Here is a 17,338-nt window from a genome sequence, read left to right as displayed (position 1 = left end):
TTAGAGAGTCTTTTTCTAAAAATTTGGGATACTAAAAAGCACCATAATTTAGATGACACAAACAGTGCATTAAACCAGCAGTGATTTTGGTTAGGGGGAAAGGAAAAGATCTATACGAAAATGGATTAGTGTGAACTTTATCTTTGTGAAAAGTCACCACCCATCCCCGCTACCATTGCAAACATTAGCTCTTGCTGGTATATAGTTAGGTATACAGTCACCAACAATCCTGTAGGACCTTCTCCAAGTGGCCATCTTTCACACACGAACCAGCCCGGCAAGGGTCAGTGAAATATTCGGCTGTGGAGAGCACAACCATAAAACCCCATTCGGACTTTACCCAGTGCCCACATGAAAATGTTTCAAAAGCAAGGTATCGTGTCCATCATAAACAGGAACGCTGGCTTATATCTTACTCCTCCTTGGCACAAGAGAGTCAAGACTAATTGGAGCATCCTAACTGCTGGGGCCATCCTAGACAATGGCTCAATGCCACAGCGACAGCATCAATACTCAATAAACCACGAAGGGTTTCTTTTTAAAACATACATTTGTTCTCCCCTCCCTGCCTCCCCCTCAACAAAATGGCCTCCTTACAAGCCACAAGCAATTGCTGTTGCTTCCCAGTAGAGAGCAGAAAGCTTGTAGTGACATAAACTGCCCCAACGTACAGCCTACTTGCAGCTTCTATACCATTTAAGCCAACTCAAATTTGAAATGCTGTGTCTCGGCCAACTCGAGTTTTTGAAAGAAGGTACCATGTAAACAGAGCAGAAAACATTCGGTCCGCAAACAGGTCTTAAAAATGCAAACTTCAAATGCAAGTTGGGTTCTATTGTTGCAATGTTGCAAGATATTAAAATGAGAAAGAAAACAATGCCAGCAACTCTTCCCTGATGGGTCAGTACACTATGTGCAGCAGTCCTGAACCATAGACAGAGGGGTGATGAAGAAGAGTCCACGTTTGTTCACCGGCCTACACTGAGCTCGTCAAGTCTCAGCATGGGAATTAGTTGAGTGCTACCTCTGACCTCTGCTGCCCCAGTGCAAGGACGCAAGAGGCAACGCTGCTAACCACGTCCCTGCGACATGTATATGGACATCAGGCAAGGACAGACCAGGATTGGTTGCAAAGTCATCCACAACCACTCTGCAAACATTCACTAGCCCACCTCATGCATCAATCGTAAGGTGCTGGAGAGCTCCACTACTTATGCTCAAGCATAAATCACCTTCAAGACAGAAAGGGGTAAAAGGTGACAATAATTAAGAGGATATAATGGCATCATCCTACCTTGAGCTAACAGGACTGGCAGCAAATGCATTTGCTCTCATTTTGTCCAAACTATAAATATAGTTAAAAATTCACCATAGTTATAACTTTAAAATAAAGCAGAATAAATGCAACTACTTGATGCATTCACGAAGTTAGGTGAAAGGTTAATGGGCCGTTAACTGCGGCCTCACCGGGTGCGCACATAAGAACATAAGAATTAGGAACAGGAGTAGGCCATCTAGCCCCTCGAGCCTGCTCCGCCATTCAACAAGATCATGGCTGATCTGGTCGTGGACTCAGCTCCACTTACCCACCTGCTCTCCATAACCCTTAATTCCCTTATTGGTTAAAAATCTATCTATCTGTGATTTGAATACATTCAATGAGCTAGCCTCAACTGCTTCCTTGGGCAGAGAATTCCACAGATTCACAACCCTCTGGAAGAAGAAATTCCTTCTCAACTCGGTTTAAAATTGGCTCCCCCGTATTTTGAGGCTGTCCCCCCTAGTTCTAGTCTCCCCAACCAGTGGAAACAACCTCTCTGTCTCTATGTTGTCTATCCCTTTCATTATTTTAAATGTTTCGATAAGATCACCCCTCATCCTTTACTCCCACGAGTAAAGACCCAGTCTATTCAATCTATCATCATAAGGCAACCCCCTCATCTCCGGAATCAGACTAGTCAATCGTCTCTGTACCCCTTCCAAAGCTAGTATATCCTTCCTTAAGTAAGATGACCAAAACTGCACGCAGTACTCCAGGTACGGCCTCACCAATACCCTGTACAGTTGCAGCAGGACCTCCCTGCTTTTGTACTCCATCCCTCTCGCAATGAAGGCCAACATTCCATTCACCTTCCCGATTACCTGCTGCACCCGCAAACTAACTTTTTGGGATCAACTTGAGCCGCCTCGGGGAAATCCCCTCCGTGCCTTTCAGTTCCGCGCGGAGGGGTTTCTTGTACGGGCTGCTCCTGCACACTCTCAACTTTGCCATCCTCGCCTGCCGTCCGGACACACCATGGTGTACCATCTTGCCGTCCGGAGGAGGCGTGGGTCCCCGATGGAGGGCACTCTACGCAGGGGTCCTCCCACTATTCGTCGGGGACTTGGCCTGGAGGGTGGTGCACGGAGCAGTGCCGTGCAACAAATTTTTAAGCCGGTTCACGGACTCCCAGGCCGCCTGCAATTTCTGCGGTCTGGAGGAGTCCGTTTTCCATGTTTTTATTGAGTGCACGAGGTTGCAGCCCCTGTTCCATTATTTGAAGGGGCTGCTCCTGAAATTCTGGCTGCACTTCAGTCCCACTCTCCTGATCTTTGGGCACCCTGTGCGGAGGGGAGCGGGTAGGTCCGAAGGCCTCCTCGTAGGACTGCTCCTGGGCACGGCCAAGGGTGCCATCAGCCGGTCCAGGCAGCGGGCGGTCGTTCAACCTGACTGCCTGCCTCTCTTCCGCTCTTATATCCGGTCCAGGGTGTCCTTGGAGATGGAGCACGCGGTGTCCACCGGTACGCTCGCGGCCTTCCGCGAGAGGTGGGCACCGGAGGGACTGGAGTGCATCATCACGCCCGGCAACCAAATTTTAATTTGATTTTACGTTTTAAAGGCCGGTGCTTTTAGTGTCCCCTTCCCTTTTATAGGGGGCACTGGAAAATTGTGATTTTAGTGCCCAAAAAAAAAAAAAAAAAAAAAAAACCCAAAAAAAAAGGAAAAAAAGGGCCTTGTAAATGTCTGGTGTGTCACCCAGGTCGGGTGGCACGATTTAATGTTTTATGTTTTGTAGGTAGACTCTAAAAGAGTTTCATGTGTAGTTCATGTGTAGGTCTCATGGTGCAACGGTAGTGTGTCTGACTCCAGATCAGAAGGTTGCGTGTTCAAATCACGTCGGGGTCACTGTTCTTTAAAAACCCTAAAAGAGTTTCATGCACAATGACCCCCAGGTCCCTCTGCACCGCAGCATGTTGTAATTTCTCCCCATTCAAATAATATTCCCTTTTATTGTCCCCCCCCCAGGTGGATGACCTCACATTTTCCGACATTGTATTCCATCTGCCAAACCTTAACCCATTCGCTTAACCTATCTAAATCTCTTTGCAGCCTCTATGTGTCCTCTACACAACCCATTTTCCCATTAATCTTTGTGTCATCTGCAAATTGTGTTACACTACACTCTGTCCCCTCTTCCAGGTCATCTATGTATATTGTAAACAGTTGTGGTCCCAGCACCGATCCCTGTGGCACACCACTAACCACCGATTTCCAACCCGAAAAGGATCCATTTATCCCGACTCTCTGCTTTCTGTTAGCCAGCCAATTCTCGATCCATGCCAATACATTTTCTCTGACTCTGATGTGCGTATGCACCCGAAGAGGCCTCGCAAATACCGGCATTTGCGATCTGTCAAAATGTCTTGACAGTTCCAACGCACCCCCGGGAGGAGAACATTCGTGGGCGGATTTTTGGGCTATTTGCCCAATGAATGTCCTTCAAACTCTTAAACCTGGTAAAAGCAGGCATATAGCCTACTTTTGCCAGCATAAGAGTTTTAAAACATAGAAAAATTAAATTTTATCTAATTTTTCTATTAAAAACCCTGTCCATTAAGGTCCATTATTTTTAATCCTATTAAAACATTTTTTTTAATTTCAAAAAAATATTTTTTTTCTAATAAAATATTCAATTTCAATTCATTTTAAATATATGTGAGGTGTTTTCTTTTGTTGTGTTGTTTATGTTTTTGGGGGTATTCTCATTGATAGTGAAGGGCACTCGTACAAAAGAAAAAAACATAGAAACATAGAAAATAGGTGCAGGAGTAGGCCATTCGGCCCTTCGGGTCTGCACCGCCATTCAATGGGTTCATGGCTGAACATGCAACTTCAGTACCCCATTCTTGCTTTCTCGCCATACACCTTGATCCCCCTAGTAGTAAGGGCTACATCTAACTCCTTTTTGAATATATTTAGTGAATTGGCCTCAACAACTTTCTGTGGTCGAGAATTCCACAGGTTCACCACTCTCTGGGTGAAGAAGTTTCTCCTCATCTCGGTCCTAAATGGCTTACCCCTTATCCTTAGACTGTGACCCCTGGTTCTGAACTTCCCCAACATTGGGAACATTCTTCCTGCATCTAACCTGTCTAACCAGTCAGAATTTTAAACATTTCTACGATATCCCCTCTCATTCTTCTGAACTCCAGTGAATATAAGCCCAGTTGATCCAGTCTTTCATGATATATCAGTCCCACCATCCCGGGAATCAGTCTGGTGAACCTTCGCTGCACTCCCTCAAAAGCAAGAATGTCCTTCCTCAAGTTAGGAGACCAAAACTGTACACAATATTCCAGGTGTGGCCTCACCAAGGTCCTGTACAACTGTAACACCTCCCTGCCCCTGTACTCAAATGCCCTCGCTATGAAGGCCAACATGCCATTTGCTTTCTTAACCGCCTGCTGTACCTGCATGCCAACCTTCAATGACTGATGTACCATGACACCCAGGTCTCGTTGCACCTCCCCTTTTCCTAATCTGTCACCATTCAGATAATAGTCTGTCTCTCTGTTTTTACCACCAAAGTGGATAACCTCACATTTATCCACATTATACTTCATATCCAAGTCACTCTGAAGCCTCATAGCATCCTCCCCGCAGCTCTCACTGCCACCCAACTTAGTGTCATCCGCAAATTTGGAGATACTACATTTAATCCCCTCGTCTAAATCATTAATGTACAATGTAAACAGCTGAGGCCCCAGCACAGAACCTTGTGGTACCCCACTAGTCACTGCCTGCCATTCTGAAAAGTACCCAGTTAAGAAATGCTTAGGAGGTCCAACAAACCACCAAGCATTTTTTAATATAAGGTTACACTCGAGGGGGGAGATGGGGTCTCACTGCTTACCCCAAGAATCAGACTGGGCACTCTGGATATATAGCGCACCTTTAGCTTTGATGCAAAGCAGAAACCACTTGGGAGCTGTAGTGTTGACAGCAAGGATGGAACAAATTCTACCCCTGTTTCAATCCCATTTGAAAGATATTCTTGGGGGAGTCACTTTATTTGCCTGGGTGCATTTCCTTACTGAACTCAACATGGATTTTAGATTCATAACATAACACACAGTGGCCCTCATAGCCTACTCTAGAGTGAGCAAGTTAGCAGACTGAGCCAACTGCATCGATAGGTATAATCTAATTCATTTTAGAGTTGGTAGTTCAGGGCAGTATGCGCCTTCTAGGATACCCATGATTGTTTTCCAACAAAAACTGATTATGTTTCTCCATATACAAATACATTTCAATATTCCACATTTTCCTTCAGCCAAGAAACTGCTGACCCTCAACAAACTCTTCCATGGCACTGGTCAATTCAGGCATTTGCATAGTACTGTACGTTTCTTCTATTTACTGAGTTTGAGAGGTTTCAAGAGGATGTAGCTGCGATTTCAATTGGTTGTATTTCCAGGCTGAATCTCACAATGGTCCACTTGGCAAGATGTTTGCCGATTGGATTCTTCAAATACGATAGCCTTCCAGCCGGCCGAGCTGTTGCTGTCTCCTTTATCCTTGAAGTCGGGCCACAGTGCGGACCATCCAGCCGTAGATCTGCGACAGCGTCAGCCGCTTGTCCGGCGAGCTTTCGATGGCTTTCGTGACCAGATCCGCGTACGACATGTTGCCCCAGGCGTTCCTGCGGGACGAGGCTTTCCGCTGCTGGGGCCCCCGCACCGGCGGCCGCTGCCAAGCCGAAGGCGCCGGGGCGGAATGAGAAGGAGGACGGGGATCGGGAACCTCTCGGGCCACCCGGCTGCTTCAACAACCCGTCACCCCCACCACCACCTCCTGCTGCTGCTTTCGGCTCCAACTCTCCGCCGCCGGCCGAGCCCAGCAGTAGCAGGCCGGACTCGGAGCCGCCGAGCTTGTCGTCCTCCGCTGCTGCTTCTTCGGGGGATCACATCGGAAGTCTCGCTCGAGTCGTTCTTGCCCGAGGAGGCGGCGGGGAAGTCGGGTCGGAACTCACCATTATCATCAATGAGAATACTCCCATGTTCATTGGTGGCCCAGGCCCATGGTCCCAGGTTGCGCTTATGTTCCTGGATGCGTGGACCATATACGCCGGACTGCCCCAAGTATACTTTCCTCCAAGACCACCAGGTACTCTCAGGGAAAGAAATTGCAGTCGGAAGCATCCGCCGCAGGGAGCCTCCGACCGCAATTTTCGGGCCAATGTTAGTTTGTCCCAAAGTGTCCTCTTTTATTCTAAAAGCCCACAATCAGATCAACAGATCAGGTACTGGTGGAGTAGCACCTTGGAAGGACCCACATGGAATCGGAATGCAGGGGACAAAAGATTCAACACCAAAGACTCGTGCTTTCAATCTCTATCACGGAAACATCATCAGGATGAAGCCACACGCCAATCAGAACACAAGAAATAGGAGGAGTAGGCTATTGGACCCCTCGAGCCTGCTCCGCCAGTTAATAAGATCATGGCTGATCCGATCATGGAATCAGTTCCACTTCCCTGCCTGCTCCCCATAACTCTTTATTCCCTTATCGCAGGATATATCGGAACAGCTGGGTCATTGAAGGACTGGGGAAGCAGTCTACACAGCCTGTCAGCTACATGACACATGTAACCTGACAAGAACTGCATGTGCTGAATGTGCAAGATAATTAAGTTGTTAAAAAAAATTGCTGCAAATTCCCCAAGAGTTTATTAAAATAACCACCTCCAGTTATCCAGCCTCCAATCCCAGCTACATCTCCAAACAGAGAGATTTATATATTTTTAATTCCATACATTTCTTTCGCTTTAAGAGGCTGTTGGAGGCTCGAGATTCTCTAGCTGCCTTGTAAAAGGGAATAAAACAGACTATGAAGTAAACCTTTCCTACACAAGAACTAGGCAGAAGCAGTATAGCTGTAATTACCCAGAAAATGTGACTGTCAACACTGAGGAAACTAAGCGTAATAACAGGGCTCTTGCGTGTAATTAGCTCAAATAGTCTGAAATCCTGAATATTAGAGTGGCTTCCCAAATGTTTAGTTGCCCACCAAAGGAACGGAACCATTTTAAAAAAATGTATGTATTAAAAATACAATGAGCATATTGTTAGCATTACTTAGTCTATCTGGGTATTTAAGTTTGCATGGTTACTAGATGGTTGCAATTTTTTTGTCTTTGTCTATCTCCGTTAATCCTGATTTTCAGTATTTTGGGTCAGAATTCCAAGCTCGATTGACAGGGTAGATGCAGAGAGGATGTTTCCCTTTGTGGGGGAAATCTAAAACGAGTTTCAGAATAATGGGGTCACCAATTTAAAATGGATTTGAGAAATTTCTTCTCTCAGAGGGTCGTGAATCTTTGGAATTCTCTGCCCAGAGAGCTATGGAAGCTGGGCCATTGAATATATTTAAGGTGGTGACAGACAAATTTTTGAATAAGGGAGTAAAGGGTTATGGGGAGCGGGCAGTGAAGTGGAGCTGAGACCATGATGAGATCAGCCATCATCTTATTGACTGGCAGAGCAGGCTCGAGGGGCCAAATGGCCGACTCCGGCTCCTATTTATTGGCCCCGAAATTCTGGTAGGAGGCTTCTTTCGAATGAACTCCTCCAACCGGAGAATTTTTACGTTATTACCTGATGGTTCCGGAGGCGCCTCTGATTCCGGTGGGGAGGCCTTCTCTTCCCATGCTGCAAAGCGCGCTCCCGTCCTTGAGGTTTGGACGCAGAAGGTGCAGTCACGTGTGACTGGTCAATCAGGTAAAGTATTCCGCAGGATTCTCATTCATAGCAATGAGAACTCTGTATCTACAAGTTCTCATTGCTATTAATGAGGAAAAAAAACAAACACACTGAACACAATAAAAAACACACCTCACAATTAAAATTAATTGAAATTAAAGTTAATAAATGTCTTAAAATCTGAATAATATATTTTTTCTAAGTTTTGTAATTAGGGTTAAAAATAAATCTTGCCTTAGTGGGCAGTGTTTTTAAAACATAAAAATTTGTTTTTAAATTTTATTTTTATATGTTTTTATTATGTTTTAAAACTCTTAAGCTGGTAAAAGTTTTACCAGACTCAAGAGTTTTCAGGACATTTGCTGGGCAAGAGATGGGTAAATACTGCAATCTTGCCCATGCAAAAGTCACTTGACAGATCGGAAAAGCTGGTTTTCTGCACATGCGCATTGCGCGCCGAAAACCAGCTTTTGCCATGTCTTCCCGGGTCCGTACACACTCCGTACGGATCTGGGAGGGCCAGGATTTTTGTCCACTTGTGTTCTTAGAACATCAAATTCTCAAAAAATGCTGGCATTACATTTAGGATATGAGTTTTTGTTTTTAAAACAAAATTTAAAATTGCAATAAATATACTGAAATTTTCAATTTTATGTTGAACATTAAAGGACTGCTCCATGAATTAAAATATCTTATAAAATGGAGACTGTTTCCTCAATCCTACCAAAAATGATGGTGGAAGAGATAAACTTGATTTTTTTTTAAAAAGAAACACCTTCCCTGCCACCAACTCCTGCCATCAATTTCCAAACCCAGAACTCCAAGTCATTTTTTCCAAAAAAGGTTCACATGAGAAATCAGGAACTAATTTTGAAAAACTTAAAAATTTTGCTTCTTATCTAAAATGATTGGCTGCCACTTTTAACAAACGTTTCATGCTCCGTGCTCTATATTATGAAGGCTCTGGACTCAAGTAGTTTCCAGCAGGTTTCTATTCGAGTGCAGCATAAAATGTCAAATGGCCTATTTCCAAGCTGTATATCCTGTGCAATCCTAGGTAAAACCAATCAGCATTTTCAAAGAGGTAAATTAAAATCAATCTTTCATTTCATAGATCAACTCTATTTTCTGATTGAACCAGATAACTGCTTGTCACCACACTAACTATCATTTGATTTTCTGCTAGCAAACCTCTATGATGACTAGTTAGAGAGGATAGCTACCAATGCTGACCCTTAATTTTTTTTTCTGGGGGGGGGGGGGGAGGGGGGAGATGCGCGGTCCCTATAACGGGCTGCGTGGCTCACTCAAATTTCCGTGAACGCACGGCTTTTCCATTCGAAAGCCGGTGAATAGTCTGCGCGGGATCTCCAAACCACTGCGCAGCCGCACAGCTTAGCGAGAAACATTGATACCTCCCGACCAGCTGTGAGGGATATACCTTCATGACACAGACTGCAGCAGTTCAAGATAGGAGGCTCACCACCACTTTTCAAGGGCTGCTAGGGATGAGCAATAGAACATAAGAAATAGCAGGAGTTGGCCATTTGGCCCCTCTAGCCTGCGGCTGATCCGATCATGGACCCTGCCCACTCCCCATAACCCTTTATTCCTTGATCGCTCAAATATCTGTCTATCTCCGCCTTAAATATATTCAATGACCCAGCCTCCACAGCTCTCTGGGGCAGAGAATTCCATAGATTTACAACCCTCGGAAGAAATTTCTCCTCATCTCAGTTTTAAATGGGCAGCCCCTTATTCTATAACTACGTCCCTTAGTTTTAGTTCCCCCTACAAGTGGAAATATCCTCTCTGCATCCATCTTGTCGAGTCCTCATTATCTTATAAGTTTCAATAAGATCACCTCTCAAATAGATCACCTATATAGATGCTGGCCTTGATAGCGACGCCCAGATCCCATGAATGAGTTGGAAAGAAAAATCAAGATTTATATTACAACTAAACTTGAGGTCATCCACTCACAGTAGCCTATGTCCTAACTCGCACTAAATCTCGCTCACCCCGGTGCTCGCTGATCTACATTGGCTCCCTGTTAAGCAACGCATCAATTTCTAAATTCTCATCCTTGTTTACAAATCTCTCCATGGCCTCGCCCTCTCCCTATCACTAATCTCTTCCAGCCCCATAACTACCGCCACCCATGCCCCCCGCCACCTCCCCCCCCAGAGATGTCTGCACTACTCCAATTCTGCCCTCTTAAACATCCCTGATTATAATCGCTCAACCATTGGTGGTCGTGCTTCAGTTGCCTAGGCCCCAAGCTCTGGAACTCCCTGCCTAAACCTCTCCGCCTCCCTACGTCCTTTAAGACACTCCTTAAAACCTACCTCTGACTAAGCATTTGGTCATCTGCCGTCATTTCTTGTGTGGCTCGGTGTCAAATTGATTGGGTTTGTCTTTGAACACTGCTGTGAAGTGCCTTGGGATGTTATATAAAGAAAAGTTGTTGTTATATCAAACTGAGCTCCATCCATTCAGAATTAGACCCACAGTTTTATGGGGACTGAACCAGTCAAATTCTGTTCTTGTTACACAGGATGACAGGATTTTCAGCAGTGTTTTGGGGAATTGTATTCCACAATTCCATTTATTTCCCTCCCCTCCCCAAAGAAGACCGTATATGAATGGCCTTGATGACATCACTAAAATAAAGAGACTGGCTCACATCACCAATCAATACAGCCATGCTCATTTTCAGGATCACCCTGACCTTGTAATGCCTCCGTTTCTTTCCAGTCAGAGATGCTGAATTACATTGATTAACATCTCCTTCAAGCCAGGGAGACAATACTGACAGGACAGAGAAAGCAGCAGAAATGGAATGAAAATACTACACTTTAAAAAACAGCATCATCATCGGGGTCAGGCAATAGAAATTTCCTCAATTTACACACTGCATTTCAGAGGACGATGCAGCGACTCCACGCTAATAATGTAAAGAATATGCAAGGATAAATATCGATGAATCCTTTACAACGAGTTTCATGTTCATTACTAACAGCTTTATACAATGATTTCAAATGCATTTGCCACCTTTTTCTTAAACTGCACAAAAGCAGCCCGTTGATGACTTAGCAATATTTAATTTCCATCACAAGTCTTTATAAAAAAATGTTAATACATTTCTTTTATTTAACCATAGCGTAGTGGCCTAAATTGCAGAGAGGGATGTCAAGAGGAAATTGATGGCACCTCTGTGCTGCAGTATTGTGTTCACCATTTGCAACTGCTGCATTCTGCAGACACCAGCTCAGAATGGAAAGGCACTGTCAAACAAAATTATATTAAAATAGCAAAAAAAAAAGCCCACTCCTAACCCTTTGCAAACATTTGCCAGAAAGCAGCAGGCCACATCTTAATCATTAAAATGGGGGTGGGGATGATCAAAGAATTCCCATATAAATACAGCATTGAGTTTGCATTTGTTTGCACCGATAATCATGAACAATATGCCCAAATTAAAACAATGATGCTTTATAGAGAGTCAACGTCAAAAATAAAGCGTCTAGATTTAAAAACTGAACCTCACACATACCAATTTGCAATGCAATGGAATTGAACCTATCATTGCTTTCTATCAGGGATCAGCATCTGCAAGGATCAGGGAATCTAATCCTCTCCCTGCCTGATCCCTTCTCTATTAATAGAAGCCGCCAGGGCCTCGCAGCTTCCCACCACCCTGGGGCTCCTTCATCCACCCTTCCCAGGGGGAGGCAATCGCTAACCTTCCTCCCCTAAAGGATCCTTGTCTTTCCCCGGTTCTTCCTCCCCCTCCAGCCCCGATCTTTCCTCCCCTCTTTCCCCAGTGTTACTCCCTCTTTCATAAGAACTTAGGAAATAGGAGCAGGAGCGGGCCATACGGCCCCTCGAGCCTGCTCCGCCATTCAATATCATGGCTGATCTGATCCTGACCTCAACTCCACTTCCATGCCCGCTCCCCATAACTCCCTTATTTTCAAAATCCCCCAGTCTTACCCCTCTCTTTCCTCCCCCAAGTTTCCTTCCCCACCGTTTCATCCTCTGTCCCCACTATCTCCCCCCCCCCCACTGTCCCTCCGTATCCCTCCCCCCTGTCCCTCCGTCTCCCTCCCCCCTCCCCACTGTCCCTCTGTCGCTCTCCCCCCTCCCCACTGTCCCTCCGTCTCTCCCCCCCTCCCCACTGTCTCTCCGCCCTCCCCACTGTCCCTCCGTCTCTCTCCCCCCTCCCCACCCGTCCTCCGTCTCCCTCCCCCCTCCCCACTGTCTCTCCGTCTCCCTCCCCCCTCCCCACTGTCCCTCCGTCTCTCCCCCCCTCCCCACTGTCCCTCCGTCTCTCCTCCCCCTCCCCACTGTCCCTCCGTCTCTCTCCCCCTCCCCACTGTCCCTCCGTCTCTCTCCCCCTCCCCACTGTCCCTCCGTCTCTCTCCCCCTCCCCACTGTCCCTCCGTCTCTCTCCCCCTCCCCACTGTCCCTCCGTCTCTCTCCCCCTCCCCACTGTCCCTCCGTCTCTCTCCCCCTCCCCACTGTCCCTCCGTCTCTCTCCCCCTCCCCACTGTCCCTCCGTCTCTCTCCCCCTCCCCACTGTCCCTCCGTCTCTCTCCCCCTCCCCACTGTCCCTCCGTCTCTCTCCCCCTCCCCACTGTCCCTCCGTCTCTCTCCCCCTCCCCACTGTCCCTCCGTCTCTCTCCCCCTCCCCACTGTCCCTCCGTCTCTCTCCCCCTCCCCACTGTCCCTCCGTCTCTCTCCCCCTCCCCACTGTCCCTCCGTCTCTCTCCCCCTCCCCACTGTCCCTCCGTCTCTCTCCCCCTCCCCACTGTCCCTCCGTCTCTCTCCCCCTCCCCACTGTCCCTCCGTCTCTCTCCCCCTCCCCACTGTCCCTCCGTCTCTCTCCCCCTCCCCACTGTCCCTCCGTCTCTCTCCCCCTCCCCACTGTCCCTCCGTCTCTCTCCCCCTCCCCACTGTCCCTCCGTCTCTCCTCCCCCCCTCCCCACTGTCCCTCCGTCTCTCTCCCCCTCCCCACTGTCCCTCCGTCTCTCCTCCCCCCCTCCCCACTGTCCCTCCGTCTCTCCTCCCCCCCTCCCCACTGTCCCTCCGTCTCTCCTCCCTCCTCCCCCCTCCCCACTGTCCCTCCGTCTCTCCTCCCCCCCCTCCACACTGTCCCTCCGTCTCTCTCCCCCCCCTCCACTGTCCCTCCGTCTCTCCTCCCCACTGTCCCTCCGTCTCTCCTCCCCCCTCCCCACTGTCCCTCCGTCTCTCCTCCCTCCTCCCCCCTCCCCACTGTCCCTCCGTCTCTCCTCCCCCCCTCCACACTGTCCCTCCGTCTCTCTCCCCCCCTCCCCACTGTCCCTCCGTCTCTCCTCCCCACTGTCCCTCCGTCTCTCCTCCCCCCCTCCACTGTCCCTCCGTCTCTCTCTCCCCCCCTCCACTGTCCCTCCGTCTCTCTCTCCCCCCCTCCACTGTCCCTCCATCTCTCCTCCCCCCTCCCCACTGTCCCTCCGTCTCTCCCCCCCTCCCCACTGTCCCTCCGTCTCTCCTCCCCCCCTCCGTCTCTCCCCCCCCTCCACTGTCCCTCCGTCTCTCCTCCCCCCTCCCCACTGTCCCTCCGTCTCTTCCCCTCCCTCCCCACTGTCCCTCCGTCTCTCCTCCCCCTGTCCCTCCGCCCCCTCCCCACTGTCCCTCCGTCTCTCCTCCCCCTGTCCCTCCGCCCCCTCCCCACTGTCCCTCCGTCTCTCCTCCCCCTGTCCCTCCGCCCCCTCCCCACTGTCCCTCCGTCTCCTCCCCACTGTCCCTCCGTCTCTCCTCCCCCTGTCCCTCCGTCTCCTCCCCACTGTCCCTCCGTCTCTCCTCCCCCTGTCCCTCCGCCCCCTCCCCACTGTCCCTCCGTCTCTCCTCCCACTGTCCCTCCGTCCCCTCCCCACTGTCCCTCCGTCTCTCCTCCCACTGTCCCTCCGTCCCCTCCCCACTGTCCCTCCGTCTCTCCTCCCCCTGTCCCTCCGTCTCCCCTCCCCCCCACTGTCCCTCCGTCTCTCCTCCCCCTGTCCCCACTGTCTCCCCTGTTACCCCACTCTCTCTCACCCGAGCCCCGAGCCCCGCTCTCTTCCCCCCCCCCCCCCCGGACACTCACCGTACTGCCCGCGGGCCAGTCCGAGCGACAGCAGCGCGCACACAGCCGCCCCGAGCCAGCCCGTTGTCATGGTTCTGCCGGTAGTGCCGCCGCTCGGTGTCCGTGCCCGCTGCCCCTCCCTGCAACCCCTCCCCCACACCGCGCCACTCTCGCGACAGTTCGCCCCATCGGGCCCACAGCGGGCTGCGCGCGCAGGCAGGGCGGGGCCGGAGCGCCGCGGCGGCAGTGCCACGCCTGGCCACAGGTGGCGCTGTGGCGTTGTTCCATACCCGGCCACAGGTGGCGCTGTGCTGCGGTTCTATACCCGGCCACAGGTGGTGCTGTTCAATACCCTGCCACAAGAGGCGCTGTGATAATGTTCCACAGGGGGATAGAGTTTCTTCTTCGACGTGGTGAAGCCACACCTGGAGCACTGCGTATTTAAGGAAGGATATACTTGCATTGGAGGCTGATCAGCCATGGTTCGCTAGATTGATTCTGGAGATGAGGGGGTTGACTTCTGAAGAAAGGTTGAGTAGGTTGGCCCTCTACTCATTGGAATTCAGAAGAATGAGAGGTGATCTTATCGAAACGTATAAGATAATGAGGGTGCTCCACAAGGTGGATGCAGACAAGATATTTCCACTCATAGGGGAAACTAAAACTAAGGGACCAGAACTAGATTTTACACTTTTGTGCAGATCGCCCAAAAATGGACGCTATTTCCAGCGTGGGCGGTAAAAAAGGGTTTTCAGATTGCTGGCTTGTCGTCCATGTTCAAAGTCTTTAGTCACCATTTTTGAAATTGGGCATTACCACAAGCGATATGAAATGGGCGGTAGCGTTAAATCTTGCTGACCTTCTGCCGTAAAGTGTCGCCGTCCTTAGCAACAGCATGGCAACGCTTGATTACCGCGATTCAGGAGGTCAAGGGTCATCATGACATGCGAAGAAGAGGAGTCCGAGCAAGAGGGAGCTGAGAGGGATTGAAAGCGCGTGTGGGTGTGGTGTGGCTGCTTTGGGAGGAAGAAGGGAAAGTTTAGAGCTTTAGAGCAAATAGGGGAACAAAAGTTAGCTGTTACCAGCCAGATATTTGCCTGAATTTGGCCTATAATGGAGGGAGAGGAGGAGGCATCACAGCATGCTGTGGAGACTGGCGATGGCGAGAGCAGTGAGGTGGGAGAGGAGCACATTGGAGGGTGCAAAAGAGCAAGGAGGTTCTCGGATGAGGCAAATGCCTCCCTCCTGCAGGAGGTCGAGTTGCGGTGGGGTGATTTGACACAGGGATGGCGTGGGAAGCCCACCCCAAAGACCTACCAGAAGATATGGGCCGAGATAGCAGAGGTGGTTTCGTCGGCGACCAACGAGGTGCATGAGGGCAACCAATGCCGCAAATGATGGAACGACCTTGTGGGATCCGCGAGAGTAAGTAATACATTGATTTACATGTACTTACGTATTTATATTATTTGACTTATAACAGTCATGAGTGACTATCAGCAGATGTGAGGTCTTTCACTTTCACCAGGAATGTTTTACTCAAAGCCTGCGGTCACGGTGTATGTCTTTAGGTAAAGAATGATAATTATCATAATAATCATGACTACTTCTGTCGGTTATGTGTTGTATCAGTACCTAGCAGTAATATCACGCAGTGATCTCATGCCATGTCATCCTGTCACCTTTTACAGAAGAAGCTATTGACGATGAGGTCCGTGACGAGGCGAACGGATGGGAGGCCACCAGTTCCCAGCGACATCACTGAGATGGATGAGCGAGTTCTAACTCTCATGGGGAAGCACCCCCGGACAGCCACGCAAGCACCTGCAGACCCTGAAGTGAAGTGACTTGAGTAAAGTTTACACCATTGCGTGATGTAAAGTCAATAGATGCCACACCCACTCATATCCGAACAATCATATATGATAGATGATTTCTAAAATTGTCCTAGAAATAATGATGGCCTGATGAAAATCATTGCCATCTACCATGTGTTGATTGTCATGAAATGTGATGTCTGTGATGATCTTGATAGCGATGGTGCTTTTGTCGTGCATATGCTGTGTGTAGCGCTGGAATCACCTTGTGACCCTAGCACCCCCTTATCCTCTAACAACCTCATTTGTGTTTTTCAGTTCAGCCAGCAGCGCGGCTCCAGACAAGATCACAGAGGCCAGAAGGTGGGGGCACGGGGCCGGACTCGCTGGACGATCCTACAACTGCTGAGGAGCTCCGATTCTTGTCCGTCACTCCGCTGGGTCTGTTCTCTACGGATGAGAGCGCGGACTTCGAGGAACCTGCATCGCCACGTGCCAGAAGCCATTCCACCCCACGGCCATCTAGTGCTCCTCCGGTCATCCCCACCTCCACTCTGGAGGTACCGGCCCCAAGCACCTCGCCACAGGGCAACCCATTTGTTCCCAGGACTGCGCCGACCCCGCGGAGGTTTTGTGGATGCGGCAGGTCTGGTCCACGAGCACGACATGAGAGCGGAGAGATGGTACAGTTGTCCAGGAGGACTGTAGACATTGGTAACCAGCTCCTTGAAGCATTGGGGGGCATATCCCGACAGCTGGCCACCATGACTGAGTGCGTTCCACTGATGGCGGAGGCCCTGGATGCGATAGCCAGGAACACTGCTGGCACAGGCCTCCCAGTGGTCCCGGAGCGTGGCACTCCACCCCTAGGTTCCGCAGCAGCATTGCGAATGACAGATGAGAGCAAGGACCAAGATCTGGATCAGAGAATGTTGCCCCCTCGGCACCGCCCACTCCCGTACCCGGGCAACCATCGCCTCTGCCTTCATTCCCCCCAGTGAGGCACCGCCTGAAGAGCTCTTCGGCCAGGCGCCGTGAAGCGAGGAGGGGAAGGGGTAGAGGTGGGGAGAAGAAGGGGAGGGGTGAAGGAAAGTGAGGTGCATGTCCGCAGGTGATAGCTGTGTTATATCTCCATCTGGGTGTATGCAATTTGTTGTAATGTATGGGGGGAGGGGAGCACCCTCCTGCTTTGACTTTGTATTCTGTGTTGCTGGACATGTTGAAAATTTGATTGATGTCAATGATGGAAAAAGTGGGATGTAGGCGGGAGTTGGGTGTTATTGCCTGTGATACTATGATTTCAGACCAATGTTGGTCTAAAAAATGTTTTTATTGAATATAACCTTGTTGTGCATTGTCTCAGATAGCTGGACCGTTACACACTGGTGATTCCTGA

At 49.4% G+C, this 17,338-nt stretch overlaps 1 protein-coding gene across 1 annotated transcript in view; it reads right to left on the bottom strand.

The window, feature by feature from the left end:
• Positions 1–14,276, bottom strand: part of LOC139234122 (neuroplastin-like) — an 85,055-nt gene extending 70,779 nt beyond the window's left edge. Inside the window, exon 1 of the mRNA XM_070865082.1 lies at positions 14,147–14,276. Coding sequence (XP_070721183.1) covers positions 14,147–14,216 — 70 coding nt within the window. The 5' untranslated portion in view covers positions 14,217–14,276. The remainder of the gene's footprint in view (positions 1–14,146) is intronic.
• Positions 14,277–17,338: the final 3,062 nt, after the last annotated feature.

Source organism: Pristiophorus japonicus, chromosome 21, assembly GCF_044704955.1.
Source record: "Pristiophorus japonicus isolate sPriJap1 chromosome 21, sPriJap1.hap1, whole genome shotgun sequence".
NCBI lineage: Eukaryota > Metazoa > Chordata > Chondrichthyes > Pristiophoridae > Pristiophorus > Pristiophorus japonicus.
This window is presented reverse-complemented; position numbering and strand designations above follow the sequence as displayed.